Source organism: Lissotriton vulgaris, chromosome 5 (genome assembly GCF_964263255.1).
Source record: "Lissotriton vulgaris chromosome 5, aLisVul1.2, whole genome shotgun sequence".
Lineage (NCBI taxonomy): Eukaryota > Metazoa > Chordata > Amphibia > Caudata > Salamandridae > Lissotriton > Lissotriton vulgaris.
The window spans coordinates 625262497-625283083 of record NC_141693.1 but is presented as its reverse complement, the minus strand read 5'-3'; the positions used below and the strand labels follow the sequence as shown (position 1 = coordinate 625283083).

The following is a 20587-nucleotide window of genomic DNA, read 5'->3' as shown; positions in this document are numbered from 1 at the left end:
TGCGTCAAACCCGGCACCTGTCAGGTATAAATATTACCAACGTTGCCTTAAGCAATGAGCTACTGTTGCTGATGCCAGCTGCCTGCAAGACCCCGTGTTGGTAAATCTAGCACTCTGTCGCTGCAGCTTGCTGTCCCTGTGGTGGTGAAGCTACTGATACCATTATCGCTGCTAAAGCGCGAACTATGGTGCAGTACGCTTAGGAGCTGAACAGCCGTCCCTCTGCGAAGACATCCAGCAGATTCCAGCTGCCCGCGGACGCTGTCCCCCCTCCTTCCTCGACGCGCTGCCTTTCTCGTGCAGAGAAATCCAGCTCCGGTGTTTCCGGTCTACCCTCGCGGGTGACTGGGATATCGAGAGTGACCCCTGAAGGAGATACCAATCCTCCATCATTCTATTCAGAGGTATGGTGTTGACTAAACCCTTAGATGAGAATTCTTGAAACAAACCTTGGCAAAACCAACTTAACTTAAAGCTACTTACTTACTCCCCTTCCACGTGTTAGGCTTAGGTCAGGCACACTGGGGTAGGCTTAGTTAGAAGCACCAATTGAGTATGTTAGCCTAATTTATATATGACTGTATATATGTTTTATTACTTTTAAACCATTGTATGGCTAAGAAACCATATCAATGCTTTTACAGTTCTATTTCGCAATACTTATCTTACTGTACGTACTTTTTATAATAACAAGTCTTGCAATTGTGGCAATACATTTCTCTTGTACGAGAAGAAAGACTGTTCAATAAATGTTAACCCTTTATTGACAAACGCCCGTCTCTCTATTCTCTACATACCGTGAAAGTAAACTGCACTAGACTGACTGAGTGAAATACATGTCTATTGTTTCACACGACCCTAGAGATTGACTCTTGATCTGAGGAGCAAAGTTGTCATGTTGCACGGTTGTTGGAAAGCTGAATCCCTTCTTGTCTGTGCCAAGGAAGCTGATCACTTCCTATGCAGAGAAGAAAGTTTCCAGTGACCTCTGAGCTAGTTGGTAACACACCCAATTAAGTTTAGCATAGTCAGTGGAGGCCTGGAATATCCGCAGTTCCACGTCGATACTACTGTTTATGTTATTCCAATGCGCAGGGCCTAGTGGGAAACTAGGAACTACACTACATGGCGCCCAAACGTTTGGTAAGGCGATAAACTAACGCAAGACAGTTAGAGTAACTCAGTCGTGCATATTTCACAGACCCCTTTCTCCCGTAAATACTCCAATAGACGTCTGGAGTGGGTGAAAGGTTAAAATCCGCCCGGCCTTAGTAGGAAGAGATTCCTATGTAAAGCTCTGGTTTATTCAACGTTGAAGGATACAGTGTTCCAAAATATTGTGCACCTAATCTTTGTCTCCTTGGAGACCTACTCTGCAAACCTTGCATTTATACAATGCCAGAAAATAACGGAACCACTGGGGCCGCAGTAGATGCGACTCAGCAAGGTCCCGAATACACAGACCCGGATGCTATTATCATCCCGGTCCACTTAAGAAGATCTATAACTTTAAAACTTATAGATAACGGACTGACACCTCAAGGTGGTACAGTAATTTTCGTGATAGAGGCTCACGAGTATCGGCAGACAGAGGTATTCTATTCATGGATAAACTTTCCAGCGGTAAACGCTAGAACAAAAGAGTTTCACTATTACAAAATAGAGAAACCTCCGGAAGAGTACGCTCCTTTCGAGGAGATTGAAATTCCACTTGAATTTCAAGAGCACCTGCTCTGGTTTAATGGCGCCCTAAAACACAATGATCACATAACTAGGCTCGGTCCACTAGGTAGACCAGGAGCAACGTGGCCGGTTCTAGCCAGCTACACACCACATCCTGACATTGTAAAAATGTCTAAGGAAGAGCTGTTAGTACAGCTAAAAACATTAATAAAAATACATAGACAATTAGTCCAATATGTAATGCGGACTGCAACAGTCCAGCCAGCTGTTAATGTACCACAGCTGACCCCTCATCAGGGGAACACTAATAAAATTACACCACAGAACATACAGTCATGTCTTGGTAAAACACCCGTAAAACGGGAACAAATTCCTTTCTGGTTAGCACAGAAAATCACTCAAATAGAGGCAGTATTTCCTGATACTACCCCTATAGAGAAACACAGAATCTTGACCATCTGCCTTCCTATGGGAATCGCACCACACGTGGAGGACTGTGACACTTGGGGTACAGTCTTTGCTTCCATTTACACAAAAACACACGGTGTTCCGTCTATGGCGGTAATACCAGAAGTGCTAAAACAGATTCAAAATGAATTCGGTCCAGAGCCCGCTTTAAATCTAGGTATGAAATTACTGAAAGATTTCAAGCAGGTCTCGGCTATATTATTAGCCAACATTAAAGGAGAAGCAGCATCTGTGGCGATTCGCCAGAAGTTGAAGGAAACAGATATAAAAGATCCTGTTGAGCTTGTAAAAATCATAGAAAAATGCTATGAAGAATTAGGTAGAGACAGCTTGGGTGGAAAACCAGTTAAGCCCCAACTGCTCGAAAATCCTGAAAAATTATTTATTAAAAATAATTTAAATACTCCTAAAAAGAGCTGGGATGGAAATAAACAATCCACTCCCAAGGAAAAAGTTTTCCAGTCCAGAGGAAGGTCTCCTCGACGGAGGGAAAGAACTCCGACTCGAGAACGCCAGTCTCCCCAGCGGGAGCCCTCTGAGAAAAGATATAACATTAGAAATAGGGATAATCTAAAAAAACCTGATAGATATCAAAGTATTGATACACGTCCCTCTCGATCTTTCCACAGAATTCGGAAAGAAGAGGACGGTCAGACCCAGGAGAGCACACCAAGTCCAAAGACAAGGAACCTGCTCAAAATAAGAAATCTCAATTTTCTAAAAAGAAGGTAGCCAGTATTAGAGTAATCAACCATGCAGAGAATACTGAGGACACAGTTGAAAAACGGGGAGTGGGCATTGACAATGTTGGACAGTGCAGCAGAAATCAGTATAGCGCGCAAGATCTTGATGAGTCATCTGGAGACAGTGGACACGAATGAATACATTCAGGTTGAAACTGCCGACACCAGACTTAGCGAGCCCCATAAAATATACGAAATAACATTGCGTATGGAGGGTGATAAGACTAGGAAAATTAGAGGTCTATTTTGGGATAAGCTCTCAAAAGGCTATGATATTCTGTTAGCTGAAAAAGATTGGCCCCCAGAGTTTGTCAGGGAGTGCCCTCGTGGCGAAGAAATGATTATGCCTGCCTTCTCGAATCACATTCCGATTCACAAAAAATATACTTATGCAAGGAAATGGGCAGTGGCCCAGGCACCTGCATTATATAAAAATCATGTAGGATGGGATGAGGATTCACCGCCTCACAAAATCCAACTAAAAAGTGAACCAACTGCCCAACGGCAGTATCCCATAAAGCAAGAAGCTAAAAAACAAGTCAGGGAGATCTTAGATCAACTTGAATACCAGGGGGTGATTGAAACATGCACCTCTCAAATGAACAATCCTTTGTTTCCTGTCTCCAAGCCAGACAATTCATATCGTCTAGTTTTGGACTACAGACACCTTAATACATGTTGCAAAACTTTTGCAGTACAAAACTCGCATAGTGCAGCCCTAATGAATAACATAGTTAGGAAAAAATATAAAACGACATTAGAAATATCTAATGGTTTCTTTTGTCAAAACATTGCACCAGAAAGCAGATATTTGACCGCTTTCTCTGCATTTGGGTCACAGAAAAATTCTGTCGACTCCCAAGGGGTTCAAGAACAGCCCAGGACTATTCTCAGCTAGGGTAACAGAGTTACTACAAATATATGATGATGAAGCATTATCTTACGTAGATGATATTTATCTCACAGACGACGACTTGGATACTCACTTGAAAAGAGTGAACACCATCATACTTGGGTTCGCAGCAGAGGGTTACAAATTCAACTTTAAAAAGTCTCGAATTGCCCATCTGACAGTACTATTTTTAGGGTACGAATTATCAAGTGAAGGGAAAAGCCTAGCGGACAACTTCTTAGAGAAGTGCGCTGTACTCCAAGCTCCAAAAACGCTGAAGAATTTACAATCCATACTAGGTTTTCTGAATTTCGGAAGAACTTACATTCTAAATTACGCAGAAAGGGTTATACCTCTCTACGAACTAATTAAACCTGATTTTAAACAAATCAATTGGACTCAAACACACAGAAATTTTGAGATCGCTGCAAACAGACATGTTAGCAAAAACAAAATTAGATACACGTGAAAACACGTTCGATCTTGTAATCCGAGTCATCCCAGGAAGATGCGGATTCACGTACCTAACCTCTAATGAGGGAGAAAAGGTACCAATTTCAATTAAATCTCACTTGTACACACAAGCAGAAAAAGCATTCAGTCACACAGAAAGAACTGTGAAAGCAGTGCAAATCGCATTAGCAAATGAAAGAGAACTAGCACACGGCAAACGGATTAATATCCTTACAGCGGAATCCGCCTTCGAGGCGCTATTCAGCCCAGTAAACCTGCCTACAGTGTCACTGGATCCAAAATGGATACAGTGTATAGATTCTCTAGGAGCGGAAGATGTGAAATACTATTTCGCCCCGCAATACGAAGAACTGAATGATTTAGAATATGAAGAAGAATATCCTCTGCCATTCGAAATTCTACCTCTCCCACAATATGCCTGTATAATCTATACAGATAGCTCTGTACAGCATTTCAACGTAGAGAGCAAATCCTACAATGCAGCGTGTGCGATCATTAAAGGTCGTTGGCTGTGCGGTAAATTCAGACCGAAAGTAACAAAAACTGAATCTGTAAGAAACTGTTCGGTTCAGAGAACTGAAATCAGATCTTTAAAGATGGCGCTCGAAAATGCAGAACGTGAATTCCCGACACTTATAGTGTGCGATTCTCATTTTTGCGTCAACTCTTACAACAATAAACTGCAGAGTTGGATCAAAAACGACTACAAAGATGACACAGGTGCCACAATAAAGCATAAATTGCTCTGGAACAAGGTAGCTCTTTTACACAAAGAACTACAAAAGACTCACGTGATTCACGCGCAGAGTCTTCAACGTGATGGCGTTCACGTTGCAGGGAACTCATTGGCTAATACAGCCAAAGCGGAAGCAACTAACCCGGCTTCCGTAGCCACAAAAAAGCGTACAGATAAATACATTGACGGGGAAACCATGCTGGCAGTAAAAACGACCGTAAAAGGCGACAGTGCAGCACTACCCGTAAACTATCCACTCAATTATGCATACATAATCGATGCAAACTCCGTTCCTTTTGCTCGAATCCCTGGAGTGGGGGACAGAGTAATTCCAAACAGGAGCAGGAGGGGCTTCCTCTTACTGGAAGCACACATGGGGTTGGGTCTGAGACACCAAACAATCAAAGCCTCTCTGAAAGAATTACAATCAGAGTACTGGTGGCCAGGAATGAGTATAGATATTCAATGTTTTGCTCAAAATTGTGAAAACTGCAACAGAGATCGCAGTAATGAACAGGCCAGTGTAGTTTCAGGATCCCTGCTAGACAGCATAAGGCGGTCTATCTGCGCAATCAAAGAAGAGAATCGCGTCCCAGTGTACACCATTAAGACGAAAAGCACTTAAAAAATGAGGCCCCCAGCGCTCGGCTGACGCTAGAACGGTTATAAAAGATTTGCGAGTCTTTATCGGCACATACACAATTACCACGTTCCATTCTGACCAGGGTCCTGCTTTCAGCTCTCGAGCGTATAGGGAGGCCATGGCTAGCATGGGAATTGGGTTGCGGTATTCTTGTCCGTCGCACCCCGAAGGCAACAGTGTGGTAGAAAGAAAAAACCGTGACATAAAGCAATCTATAACAGCGAAGGTATTAGGTTCAGGCGCTGGGTGGGTCAAACATTTAATAAGTGTCCAAACTAGTCTTAACAACATGCCAAGAAATTCTCTAAAAGGTTTCAGCCCATACGAACTATTGTTCGGAATTAGAATGCGTGTTCAGGACCTCGATAGTCAGATGTCAGTGGTACAAGAAGAAACAACGCACTTTGATGTAAAGGATCGTTTGGCTGTTTTACAGGAACTGAATGAAACAAGAAAATCATTAAGCAACATAAAGTTAAAGCAACAGCCAAGTACCACTGACGAGGCACCACCAGCAACAGCCCCAGCAAGGCCTGTCTGGATTCCAAAAATTGGGGATCTAGTCAGAGAAAAGATCGCGGTTAAGAAGGAATTTGGGCCTTCTTACAGAAAAGCAGTACCTGTCTTAGCAGTCACCGGAACAAGATCAGTTGTGCTACCGCCCCTTGCTGGTAAAAAGGAGAACAGAGTCGTGTCTATCGGTCTGGTAAAACCACAAGCATGTGGCCTATAATCAACAGTAGGCCCAGTGGACTCCCAAGAAACAACAGAATACCCAAACTTGCAACAATCCAAGAGGTTCAAACTGAAAGACTAATCACATTCGATCAGCCTGCAGTGCACAATGAAGGACTATGCAATACAGCCATGGAACTCGTGCCTCTTGAAACACAGATTGAAACAGTTCGTCAAGAAACAGCACCAGTCTACACTAATGTGGCATCAGAAAGTGCTACCGAGAGACAGATTGAAAGAACAATCCCATCAATTGACAGAACTGCCTCTGGTTATTTCATCAACTTCGACAACTTCTCTGAAGATCAAAACGACCCCGAAGTGATGCCATAAACAAAAAAGTATTCTAAAGAAACTACAACGGAACTCTTTCAACAAATCAAAGAATTGTATCTGGATTCACCGTTGATTGAGCATTGGATTATCTCAGGGGTATTCATACTCCTACTATGCCTAATTTTAGTTTTAATTTTAGGAAAGTTTATTACAATTGAATGGACACAGCAAGTCAGAACATCAACCTAGTCCTGAAACCACACAGATCATCCCACGTGAAGAAAAGAGAACTGTCAACAGTAAATGTCACAGCAATTCCAATACCTGGTGGGGTAGTATGGGAGAAAACAGACTATGAGATCTATGGTCCGGTCGAAATCCTGAAGTATCCTCATCAACTAAAGGTTTCCTTAAGTGACTTTGTTAAACCTAGTACATTCTCTGATGATTGGGACTTTAACAGTATTAATGACATGATGTCTGATTTAGTAATGTCAGCTAGATTCACAGATCATGATTATTTACAAGGTTCATCTAGTTATGAGCAGTTATTCTGTTACACCCACTATGGGGATCATTACTTGCATAAATCTGCACAGCCTAGAAATGTTTTTATGTATAAGCAATGGGAACATTGTTCTACACCACCTAAAAGCAGTTCTAAAGCATTTTTTGAGAAATTCAAATACTTCTCAGGGTTTAACACCAGTGATGCAGAAACGTTTTATTACAAACTGTTAGATAAAACAGGAATGAAAACAATGCTGACAAATTCTAAATTGATATATTCAGAAGCATTTTATGACAAAATGATGACATTTGGTTTTGATTATTGGAAAAATAATAGTGAAACGAAAACAATTTGGGGTACAAAAGATTGGCAGGTGCAAGGCATTGAAGCACTATTTAGAACCTGCATGATACCAGAACAAATGTTGTTTTTAAATGACACAATACACCAAACATCTTGTCTTGGCCTAGCTAAGATCAAAGACCTTAAAACACCGTCTATACCAAAGCCAATACCTGAGAATGCAACCACAGATATTGAGTTAGACGTGTCACAAATTTTACATTTCAACAGAACAAATCCTGATTGGAAAAAGTGGTTAATCTGGCCTACAGACACAAATAGCTGTCAAGATAGATTCCTGAATAAAACACAGGGGTTAAAAATGACCGGATTAGACTCGAGATACTCCCAGAGACAACATCCAGGGATTATAACAACATACAGTGTAGGGAAACTCTGCCTTGAATGGCTAACAACATCCACACTGGCTGAAATTAAGCAACACTTGTCTTTACTAAAAGATGGTGCTGATTTGCGCGATTTCATTCTTGGACCACGCAAACAGCGTCAAAAGCGTTTCATAGCGACCAGTATCTATGCTGCTTACAACGAGGCTTGGAAAGTAAAGCAAATTGAAACTGCTGAAAAAATACGAGAAATTGATCGTATTAATTTGGAAAAATCACTTTCTGTAGTAGACAATGGGTTAATGACTGTCTTCCAGAATATATTCGTTGGACAATATTGTATCCTCTGCCTTTGATGTGATAGACAGAGACTTGCTAATGTTACAACATGGCCAGTCTCAATTACGCTCTATTATAGAATTAGGCTGGACGCTGCAAAATCTTCGTTCAGGCTATGTGCCTTGGCGTTTAATCAACACAACGTCATTATTTTCCAGTTTTAACCTTACTGATAAACAGATCAGTTTGGCACAGAAAAGAGCAGACTATACAATCCTGAGCATCGAAAAACTCGAGAGATTACCATTGACAATGTCAGAGAGTCCTGTCATTGAATGGATAATACACGGAATTATCACAATTCCGATAACTTTCCGATTTAACAAGTGCCTTGAGTACATACCTGCTGGCCAGTATGAACAATTGGGTAAAGGATATGTAAAATCTGAATGGAAATTACCATACACTCATTCTTGCTATCGTGACAGTGACAAAAATATATTTCTTAGTGGTGACAACTGTAAACATTCACTAAGCGGTATACTTTTGTGTCAGGGTAATAATTTACACGGAGCATGTGATGGAAATTCAAACAACCTTTCATGCCACCAGCTAGTCACACCTGCAACTCAGATAGAGCCCTTCTTTATGCAACTTTCGAACGGGAGTTACATTCTTAGAACGGATCACAGATGTTGTGGCCTCGTGCCAGGGAAAAGTTATCTAGTAGAAGTAACATCCATGGTCAAATGCTGTATGCAAGCATTGTTTCCGAGTGGGCCTACAGACACAGTGACTCCCATCTGGCCTCGTCTGAATCTCTATTCTATACGAATTGATACATTAAGCAAAATGAAATCTGTACTTTTACAGACAACAGTGCCTATAACGTCATCAAAAGAGACGTATGATCTTCTAGTTGCAAGGACAGCTACTGAAGTTCATGACCTTTTATCAACAAATTGCCCCGTGCATTTCGTAGAAATGTTCAGCCAACTCCTTAACATGTCTAGTGCAACAAGCATCCCAGGCATATTTAAGACAGTCTTTACGGGACTGCTAACACCCTTCCAGGCAATTTTGGGAATCTTTCCTAATTTTGTGCACTCTGTTTTTGGCGGCATACCATTATTTTTGGGACTCGTCGCAGGGATTCTATTTTTGACCCTTCTGCTACGTTATGGCAAGCCTCGGCTCAGACATAGCTCCCATGGGAATGGAAGAGACAATCCTAGCAATGCGCTACCGGGACAGGATAACTAACGTCCTCGGATTGGCCAGGCTGAGAGATCTAAACATGACCTGGTTCCTTTCATTCAGACCGATATGGCAAAATTGCATTTTACCTGTGCTACGGTGTATGCTTTGCGGCGATGAATGCGTGTTGGACATCTGTCTTTCACTTCCATCAGCAGTACCAATGGACGTCGATACTTTGCTCAGTCCAATAACGGCTCACGCATTGTGTTGTCCCCAGCAGCTACCAATCCTGATGACGGCATTCGTGGAGACTCCTGTGCTACAGCCAAGTGGTAACAGTGGAGCGAGTGACAAAAGCAACATCATCCAGGTACAACGTTCTGTGAGCATTGCTGGTCCCGACTATGATGACAGCAATCATTCTCATACCTGCCAAGTTACAGCGCTATCTAATTTGGTTGAACTATCACCTGAATTTGTAGACCAATTCTTTGAGAGCCTGTCTGATACGATGTTCTCACCCGTACAGAAACAATAACTTTCAGAAGCTTTTCCGACACACAGCGTTCCCATGAACTCTGAATTCGGCCTTCAGTTTTGATCAACAAAAACTGCCAAGAGCTTTGGAAATCTATTTTTCCCCGTTCAAGCAATAATTCTTTGAATTGGACAATTTTTCTAATATTCATTTTTTTGGCACGAACAATTCTTTGCTTAACGTAAAAACTATTCTTAGAGAACAGAAGCTTCACACTTCTATTTCTAAACACATCTAGAGACATATCAACATTACATCAGCCTCTAGCACATGTTATTACAATGCATTTATATGTGATGAATTATCTCGCTTTTTTTCTGTCAGAGATACTCCATGTGTAATTCTTTATGCATAATCGTTCATTGATTTCATATGCAATAGTTTTTGAATGATTCTATGCTTCAAAAAACGTACAGTACCTAAATTTCATGTATTTCAAGTACGCCTATTTCGAATGCATTTATGTATTTTGGGGTGGGCAATGTTACACATGCATCTAATTGCTTAGTTTTAGTAATTTGATGGACATGAAAACGTGGAGTGGGTGTTGCGTGTTTATCTAGGTTCCTGATCGATACTGTGACCTTATGCCCCTATTCGGTTATAAATCCATTTATTCCCTATATTGGCATAACCGTTCAAGTGCGATTTTCAGAAAAGTCATCTCTGGCCTCACACGAACAGAGCCACATTCCAGCATAGTTCTCTGCCACTTCCTTTGCGACCAATTAGTGCAATGACAGAGCAGAAGTCACTATCTGATATTCCTAGATTAACACTCCGAGTTCTTCAACAAGATAAAAACTCAGCAAACCTGGAAATCCCCGCTTGCTGTGTTTTGATTAGTAATGGAACTCTAATGAGCAACTGATAACTATCACTTCCTAGTGACATCTTTAATTGACGTCTTATGTCCAGCAAACTTGCGTCAAACCCGGCACCTGTCGGGTGTAAATATTACCAATGTTGCCTTAAGCAATGAGCTACTGTTGCTGATGCCAGCTGCCTGCAAGACCCCGTGTTGGTAAATCTAGCACTCTGTCGCTGCAGCTTGCTGTCCCTGTGGTGGTGAAGCTACTGATACCATTATCGCTGCTAAAGCGCAAACTATGGTGCAGTACGCTTAGGAGCTGAACAGCCGTCCCTCTGCAAGGACATCCAGCAGATTCCAGCTGCCCGCGGACGCTGTCCCCCCTCCTTCCTCTACGCGCTGAAGAGACCCGCTGCCTTTCTCGTGCAGAGAAATCCAGCTCCGGCGTTTCCGGTCTACCCTCGCGGGTGACTGGGATATCGAGAGTGACCCCTGAAGGAGATACCAATCCTCCATCATTCTATTCAGAGGTATGGTGTTGACTAAACCCTTAGATGAGAATTCTTGAAACAAACCCAGGGCTCGACAAACCCGAAAAATTGTACTAGTCCTGCTGGTCTAGTACCATGGAAAATCCCCTCCACCTGACTGCAACCCACTTGACCTCCGTCTCTGAAAACGGAGCAAAAGTGACAAGATAACAAGATTTAAAGGCATCTTTATTGCTCATTCCCTTCATGAGCAATAAAAATGCCTTTAAATCATGTTATCTTGTCACTTTTGCTCTGTTTTCAAAGACAGAGGACAAAAGTTAGTTTGACTTCCTACTCGCCAGAAAGGGCGAGTAGGACCTAAAAATAGCTCGTCCTCATCCATTCTCCCTCGCAAATGCGAGCGGGCGAGTGGATTTGTCGAGCCCTGAAACCTTGGCAAAACCAACTTAACTTAAAGCTACTTACTTACTCCCCTTCCACGTGTTAGGCTTAGGTCAGGCACTCTGGGGTAGGCTTAGTTAGAAGCACCAGTTGAGTATGTTAGCCTAATGTATATATGACTGTATATATGTTTTATTACTTTTAAACCATTGTATGGCTAAGAAACCATATCAATGCTTTTACAGTTCTATTTCGCAATACTTATCTTACTGTACGTACTTTTTATAATAACAAGTCTTGCAATTGTGGCAATACATTTCTCTTGTACGAGAAGAAAGACTGTTCAATAAATGTTAACCCTTTATTGACAAACGCCCGTCTCTCTATTCTCTACATACCTCTTCTTGTCTGTGCCAAGGAAGCTGATCACTTCCTATGCAGAGAAGAAAGTTTCCAGTGACCTCTGAGCTAGTTGGTAACACACCCAATTAAGTTTAGCATAGTCAGTGGAGGCCTGGAATATCCGCAGTTCCACGTCGATACTACTGTTTATGTTATTCCAATGCGCAGGGCCTAGTGGGAAACTAGGAACTACACTACACCATTTGCGCATGTAAGTTGAACTTAAGTGCATACACTGGTTTGTGAATCTGGCCTAAAGAAAGCCTTTTCAGAAAATATCTTGTGTGGAACACTCTGCTGCCTTTGATACGTGTTTGCAAAGTCTAAAGACATGTTTGTTTGTTAACTTTCCTTTCGTATGATTGTCATGATTGCTGGTATTTTTTCTTGTATATCAAAAATGGGGACTCACACTCTTTACTACCGACCCCCTTCTTATTCTTGAATATCCAACTTGCCTAACTGGTGAAGGAAGATTCAAAAGAAATATACCAAAAACATGTGGGGGGGCTTGTGATCCTTATCAATTCTCCTTTATATTCTATAGTTCCATCACTTCTAGGCCAGCAGGTGTTACGTGATTTCTGTCTCTTTATGAGGGCAATACATTAGCCATTTACTGAAGAGACACTAAAAGGAATATAAAATCTGCCATTGAACTGCAGGAATATAAGGAAACTTATCGAGTGAGGTAACTCTGAAACATATGACTAACAGTAATACATTTATGGCTCTGATGAAGTGATAGATATCGTAAAAATATGTTCACCTAGAAATGATAGAACTATATATACAATAAAGAAGAAATGATCAGGATTGCGTGCCTCTTGGATGTTTTTGGTCTTTTGTCTTATTTGTTAGCTATCTTTATTGCATTTTTTTTCTTTATTTTGTTTTTAACTATTGTTCTTGCACTTTTTTTAAAATTTTCTTTAGAGTTATTGTAGAATTATTAAGGTGGTTTTGTTCAGCATCCTACTTTCTTTTTGAGTTAGAGTTGAGTTTTATAAATAGTGAAGATAAAATTAGTAAAGGAAATGCTTTTTTATGGGTCTGATTTTCAAAGCTATTTGCTTATCCAAGTTTTACTGTAAGCACTACTTTTGTTTACAAGTGAAAAAGAACATAACTAATTCAGAGAATGTGATTTTTTTGTCATGTTTTATTTATTAAGTGGATGTTTATGGATTTATAAAGTGCTTGGCTGCCCAAGAGCTTCCCAGCACTACCGAGGAGAGGCAATGTGTAGAGGTAGGGAATCATGGGAACCACCAAGTTTAAAGTTTTTTCCTGAAACTCCGTTAGTCTTTAGCCATTCTCAGTTCTGTGGTTGAGTTCCAGAGCTTTGTGACCAGGTGTGAGAAGGATCTCCTCCCAGCCCATCTTGATCTCTTTATCCTTGGTATGTTCATAAGTAAGTCGGATGAGGACCTGAGTTACCTATTCGGAACATATGGGGAGGCAAGGCTCTTTAGCAGGGCTGGACCTCTGCCATGCATGGCTTTCAGGCTAGGCAGAGGGCTTTGAACCAGATTGAATAGGTAGCCAATGCAGTTTCTTCAGAGAGTAGCTCACCGAATCCCTTCTGGGGATCTTCAGGAGCATCCTGGCTGCAGCATTTTTGACAACCTATAGCCGATTGACCACATACTTGGGGGACCCCCGGTGCAGGGGATTGCCATAGTCCAGTCACAAGACCTCTAGGGCTTGGACCACCGTCTTATGAGTATGTTCTTGGATTAGATCAATGATTTCACGGATCATCTGTAGTATACCGAAACAGGTTGCTGATAGTTTTTTGGCTTGTGTTTTCCTGGAAATGTTCTGGTCTAACCACATTCCCAGGTTTTTATGGATGGCTTTGGGGCGGGGGATGGACCCCTACCCTTTGGCCAACTGATCCCGGCCGATGTTCCTGGGCCGTTGCCCAGGAACATCCGCTCCTTTTTGTCGCCATTCCTGTTAAACAAGGTAAGGCTGAGCACTGAGCCCAAAGATACTCTGAACAGGGCTGGGAATGTGTCTGAGAGGATGGCCAATTCCATACACTGGAACGATCTGTCGCTGAAGAAAGAGGCAAGCCATTGATTGTCTTTGTCCTGGATCCTGATCCCTCTAAGTTTATGTATTAAGATCTTGTGATCCACAGTATCAAAAGCCGCACTTAGATTCAGGAGTAGAATCGCGGCGGATGCCACTACCCCCCTAACCCCCCCGCCCCCCCCCCCCCCCCACACTCCCCCGGTCCAGTATAATTTTCTGTTTCTCAGTTATCACTAAGAGGCTTTGTGCTATGTTCTGGGCAAAACCCCATCTAAGTCCGGGCAGGATGTTATTCTTCTCCAGAAACTGAGATGATGCTGTTAACATTTTTCTCAGCATCTTTACCCAGAATTGGTAGTAGTGAGATGGGGCGGAAATTTCCAAATACCGTGGGATCATGTTGATGCTTCTTGAGTAAAGGCTTCACAGTGATATGCACTAACCTGGTGCTCAGGGATAGCGAGAGAAGGTCAGCCATTTTGAAGAGGATGGGATCCCCATCCTGAAGTAAGATGTGAGGAGGGGCGGTATCCAGTGGAGACCCAGATTTAATGTTATTCAGGAGAAGGCCTGTTCATTCTTTGATCAACGCTGGGAAGGTACATAACGGGGGATGTCTTCACATATACAGTTCACATTGCTGATGACATTTTGTGTGTGAATAAATTTGGTCTTATGGGTATTCCATTGTGGGCAAAAATGCAGTGAAGACGCACACAAACTCGATTGTGTGGATAGTCACAATCATTTGCATACAATTTCATACTCTGAAAACAGTCCTGTCACAGACAGAAGTGAATCCGCTTCCGGTGGGAAATGGGGAACAGACTGAAAATTAATGAGGATGCAAGGAACAGGAATTCTCTACCTTCACATGCATATTTTCACTGTTGGGGGACTAGGTGGTGCAAACACAATTTAATGTAGCATTTTGATGGGTGGAACATCGATTGTAGATTTCTGCTTGCAAAAATATATCTGGGAAAGTTGCACATCTCTTAATAAATAGAAAAATAGTAATTGGACATGTTTAAAATGTAGGTGTGGGTCTATGTGAGTAAGTTTAGGGATTTCTTTGGGATTTGTACCCTTTGTTACTACAGTGTTCTTGGTAGTTATGCCACTCTCCCTTTCCCATCCCCAATTCCCAGTGTTTGACCGTGGAATGGTTGGAGCCCTTCAAACTAATGAAAACATTAAAAAAAGGGAAAACCCAAGGCAATGGAATCCTGTTATTGTAAAAAGCTTCTTTTTTTATTTCAATAATTAAAAAAAATATTGTTTCATGCAGTCTGTGCTTTCCCTGTGAGGCCTATGAAATGTGGTAGTTGGTGTATCTTTGTACTAGATCACCTTTTAGTTAGTCTTTTCGTCTCTGCGAATGCAAATCAATTATGTCCCCCTCCCCAATTCAAGTCTAAAACCCTAGAGCATTGAAACAAAATTTCTTCAGTTTAATTTCACTGGCTCAAAAGCACTATCTAGATCAGGCTTCTCCAACAATTAGCTTGTAAGCTACTAGTAGCTCTCCAGCTACCTGCAAGTAGCTCTCCAGTGTGCAGCACAGCATATTAATTAGAAGCTTTTATTTGGGTGAATTAATTATATGTATCCCAAAATTGAAAGGTATCTTCACAATGAAAATGTGTGTGTTTTCAGAACTCATAAGCTGACGTTTAGAAAAAAACGGATTTCCAAAATATATTTAAGGCTTATATTTGAGTGGAAAGTCATGTAATATTAGCCTGGTGCCTGGTACATTGTAGGTATGGTTGCTGGGGAATGCCCATGTAGAGGCGTTCCAAATTGAAAAAAACCTTTTTACAGTAGTGCTGGCAACTTTGCATGATGCACTGGGGTGCTCACTGCTGGTAATCATGCATGGGAAGGCTACTAATATAATCTCGTCTGACATGGTCACTATTACAACACTAATAATGTTAGTGCCTCTTGGTCATTGTCATTGAACAGAAATATCTCTAGTTACAGAAAAGGTTTGAGATTCCTGATCTAGATCATTTGTGCCAATGCAATGTTGGAACTCTACAGGGCACAGATGTAGATAAATGTGTTTCTTTCCCACCAGGTCCACAAATTTAAGTTAATGTTTCTTCTTACTCTGCGAGATGACTCGCTTGCTTACTCCTTTCTCTGTTATTGTAGTGGCACAAACTGTTTTACCAGTTTATAAGAACTTCTACTAAGTTGCATTTTCAATTTTCTGAATGGAAAAGTAATTATGATCTAAAATGTGGCTGATGATTGCTCTACATTTTATTTCAGATAATTTTATGTTATGTTTTGTTTTGTCTAGATTTTTCAACTTGGCTTTGTCTATTCAGTTTGCTGTGCAGCCGAAAGATAAAGATAAACCATGCTGCTAGCACGGGTAGCATGCCTACGTGCCTTGCCTTCACAGGGTCTCCAAACGGCCCTAACACAGGCCTCACCGGCATTGAGAAATACTTGTGTGAAGAACAGTTGGTGGCTTTTGCAACCTAATCAGGTGAGGTGATGATTTATGTAGCTCATAATTTTTTAACTTGGACAAGCTTTGGAAACATGAAATTGCCTTTATTTCATCATTGTTAAACTTAAACTTCGTAATTGGAATCAAACCCTAGAAACCTTCATTTGCTTTAATGTATTGTAAGAACGTTTTTGTTGATCTGGATTCTTTCTCCTTTTTCTCCCTACCAACGCGATTTAAAACCATTTAGTGGTCAGTTGACTTGTAATTATTTGGTAACCCTGTAGTACTCCTGGAAACTACTGCATACACAGATGCTGTAGTGTACTGTGAAACTACAAATGAGAGAGTGTAATTTGTTATCGGAGCAGAATCCACTGCTCATCTGGGTATCAGAGTGCTCGATAGGCAGCAGTGAGTTTCAGCAGTATAGGCACACAGTCTGCTTCTGCTTTGTCAGAGTTTTTTGTCCTTGATAGAGGAATCTGCTGAGGCTTCTACTTGGGCGGAGAACAATGAAGAGCAGTCTCTTACTCTCCTCCATCCAGAATAGATGAGACTGACACATGTATATCGAGGGGCAATTTACAAACCTAGCTACAAGGGAATGGAGTGCTGTGCTTACGTGAAAGTAGAGTGAGTACTGTATAGTAGCAAATAAGGGGATTTATCCCTGCAAAGAAGGAGGGTTATTTATTGTGGCCATTCCAGCAAATCTCCTGAATCTGCCAATTGTGTTATCCTCGGCTACACAATGTAAAATATTGTGAGTAGAATATCAACAGGAATTGGAACTCACAATAGATTGAACCAAGGATGCCTCCTAGCCCCTTTACTTTTTTCTTTGTATTTACAATACTCACCAGAACAGTTTGTGCATTTGAAAAATCTTCCCCCTAAAATAGGGTCCTGTTCCTTGCACATATTGATGAACGCTGATGATGTCGCTGTCCTTATAACTTGACCCTAATAGGTCTTTAACAAGCTCTAACTGAGCTGAATTGTTTTGCTGCAAATCATTGTTACGCCTGGGCATTGTTCGCGAAGTGACATAAAAACTCATCGGAGTTCCGGGAGCGGCCCCAATGTAGTAGTGGGCCTCAGCAAGGCCTACCAGTGCTAGGGTTTCGCCCTTCTCTGCACAGAGTCCTCAAACCATAGAATAGAAGTTGGCACAGAAACTGGAATAGAAAATACAAGATTTATTAAACCTCATGAGGTGGAACTACATTCACACAACACCCTTTGGTAATGTATGAAGTAGCACACTGAATGGAAGGAGCTTGGTCCTTTTGTACCCACACAGGGGCTCAAAAGAAGGTGGTACAAGTACAAGAAGAAGGTTTTAGGTACATATAAGGTCATACAGAAAATGCACAGTCAACAAGTGGGAGGTGGAACAGTTGCTAATTCTGGTGAATACATCCTGACAGTTACAGACTAACTGCAGCTGCATGGACAGCTGCAAGCTCACCTAAAGCATGTGCGAAGCAGAAGAAACTAAATGTAACCTGTCTCTAGGTAGATTCCAAGAGCAGACAACAGCAAGGTAGGACAGAGCACATGGCACGCACGTGGTAGCACATGGCAAACAAGATGGCTGCCAGATATACAAAATGGATTCCACAAGATGGATTAGATTACCTCTAAATACAGGATGGCTTCCGCTAATGCTAACCCAATCGCTGCCAAATTACAACAGACGACCCTTTTAGCATTAGCTGAAGACAGTCGTTCATCCGGGGTAATCTAGATATGCATCCTGTACATCGATGCTCATCAGTTCAGTGACGTCTTTATTTAGCATTTGTTGGGCTTTCATTTCTGCAACATTTCTCTTGGCAGGTGTACAAGCAGTGATGCAAATAGAGCACAGCATGGGACCACATTGTATACATATGCAGCATGTATCACCAATAGTATACATAGAATAGTCAGTAGCTTCCAGCCCCAAGTAATAAAGAGTGTCCACATCCAGTTAGAAAAAGTCCATGTACCAGTCTCTGGGTGAATCTCTGCAGCAACCTTATGCAGTTTAGAGATTGCTTCATATACTGAAGTTGAGTGATCCGGAACGAAAACACAACAGCTGCTTCCGATGATGCGACATGCACCACCTTGATCAGCCAAAATCACATCTAGCACCATGTGATTCTGGAGTGCTACAATCTTCGCAACATGCAGCTCCTCTGTAATGTTCCCAAGTGCCATAGCTGTCTGGTTGGTAACCTCTTCCACAACTCTAGTCAATCGACTTCTCTCTCTGCTGTTTAATGCAGCACCCACGAAGAAAAACAAACCCAAATTGAAATCAACGTATTGTTGCAGAGTGGTGTCAGTCTGGTCCACTTCATCAGTACTTATTGTCCTCTTCTATCTATTTTTGGAAATATCGTTGAATAGTTTAAAGTCCAGATGATACGATGCAGGACCCAAAAACACAAGGGGCAACAGAAAGGACACATAGCAGACCCCTGACCACCCAACAGGTAGTTGATAATATCCCTTATTGCCACAAACAAAGTAAGTATTATGCGAGGCTGTAAAACTGCTGTTATTGGCACCTTCAATGGTTAGAATTACAGTACATTCACTTCTCCCCACTGGAATTCTCCCAACACTAGTAATACTTAAATCTGCTTTAGCTCTTGTCACATAAATCACAAAAGGTCCATTGTTCTTGATAGTTCTCATATTCGTGAAGACATATGGTGTTGAAATATTGTCAGGTTGATACTCTTCCCATTCCCATTTAGTCCCTTTAGCTTGAGGATAACCATCTTTATCTTGATAGCATACTTTATTGAGGTGAAAGTTAATCCCACCTACTGAATGCTTTCCAGAAGCAAACAAAAGCAGAAACCAAGCTTGACAAGATCCATTGTGCTAGAATGGAAGAGGAATGAAAGGTGTTCCTCCATTTTTCTGGTGAGCAGGTATCATCCTACACACCCAACAGTTGGTAGTATTTGTGGCATTATGATTGTGATTGCAGCATCTGAAAGAACATATTATTTAAGTAGGATTGTCGATGCTTCTGCTCATGGTAGGGAAGCGTGAAGTAGTGGTGCTCAACTGGTACTGGTGTAGTGGCGATCAAAAGCTCTCGAACAGGAGACACCTTCTCAACATACAAGGTAATTGCTGCCATAACCACCATAGCACCATTAAACCCTACAGCACAAATGGTTTTCTTATTGCAGATCTCAGCAACCTTTGATCTCTCAGCAGACATGATCACTTTGTCGTAAGAAACAATCGTTGGAGCTCTTATCCCTGGGCAGCCGTTGATTTTTTCACCGAGGGCCAAGACGGGTGTCACTTCGCAGGACTGATTTCCCCCCCCCCCCCCCCATGCCACATCGGCACTCCGTTTCACTAACCCAAGGCGGTAGCTCAACCAGTCCTTTTCGACAACGCAGGCTCTTTCAGTGGTCTCAGTTGGTATCGCAATGCTCCAGTGATCGTGTGGTCCTGGAAGACTTCCTCAGTTTCGTCAGGTGAGATAGCTTTGCCTTTCTCCATTTCCAGAATTTCTCGATGGTCGGTCAACACAGCAGGTTCCACCAAGGCAGGCGACACTCTCTTGCAGTGAGTGCTATGGACCCAGTTCTTCCTGTTCGTCACTTGAACTGCTGTCCTCGTCGCTAGGAGCACTTGCTCTGGTCCTCGCCACCTCGGCTCCAAGCTGTTCGACCTCTCGAAGACCTTGACCATTACATGGTCTCCGGGCCGGAGTTCGTGGGCCTCACCCTTGGATCTGTCAGGAAGAGCTTCTCGAACCTGTTGATGAATAGAGATCAAACTGTCAGTTAACTGTGCCAAATAGTCGCTCCTCAGAACACAAGGTACATCATATATGGGTGTGGCTTAGGAACTCCCCATATGTTCATCGGTCTCCCAAATATCACTTCATAAGGTATAAGCTCCGATCGTGATTGTGGCACCGATCTTATGGACTACAATGCCAAAGGTAATGCATCTGGCCACTTCAAAGACATGGAAGCCAGTATTTTCACTAATTTAAGTTTATGTAGCGTTGTACCTCTCCACTAATGCTGCTGATTGAGGGTGGAAGACTGCATGGAATTTCTGCTTGATCCCTAATCCTTTCAGGAC

General features: G+C 42.0%; 1 protein-coding gene across 2 annotated transcripts in view; it reads left to right on the top strand.

The window, feature by feature from the left end:
* The window catches only part of GHITM (growth hormone inducible transmembrane protein), a 310682-nt gene that overhangs the window by 32662 nt on the left and 257433 nt on the right, over window positions 1-20587 (top strand). For both annotated transcript variants that reach the window (XM_086922078.1, XM_086922077.1), the window contains exon 2: window positions 16313-16504. In XM_086922078.1, the coding sequence (XP_086778204.1) occupies window positions 16373-16504 (132 nt within the window). In that variant the 5' untranslated portion in view covers window positions 16313-16372. The remainder of the gene's footprint in view (window positions 1-16312; window positions 16505-20587) is intronic.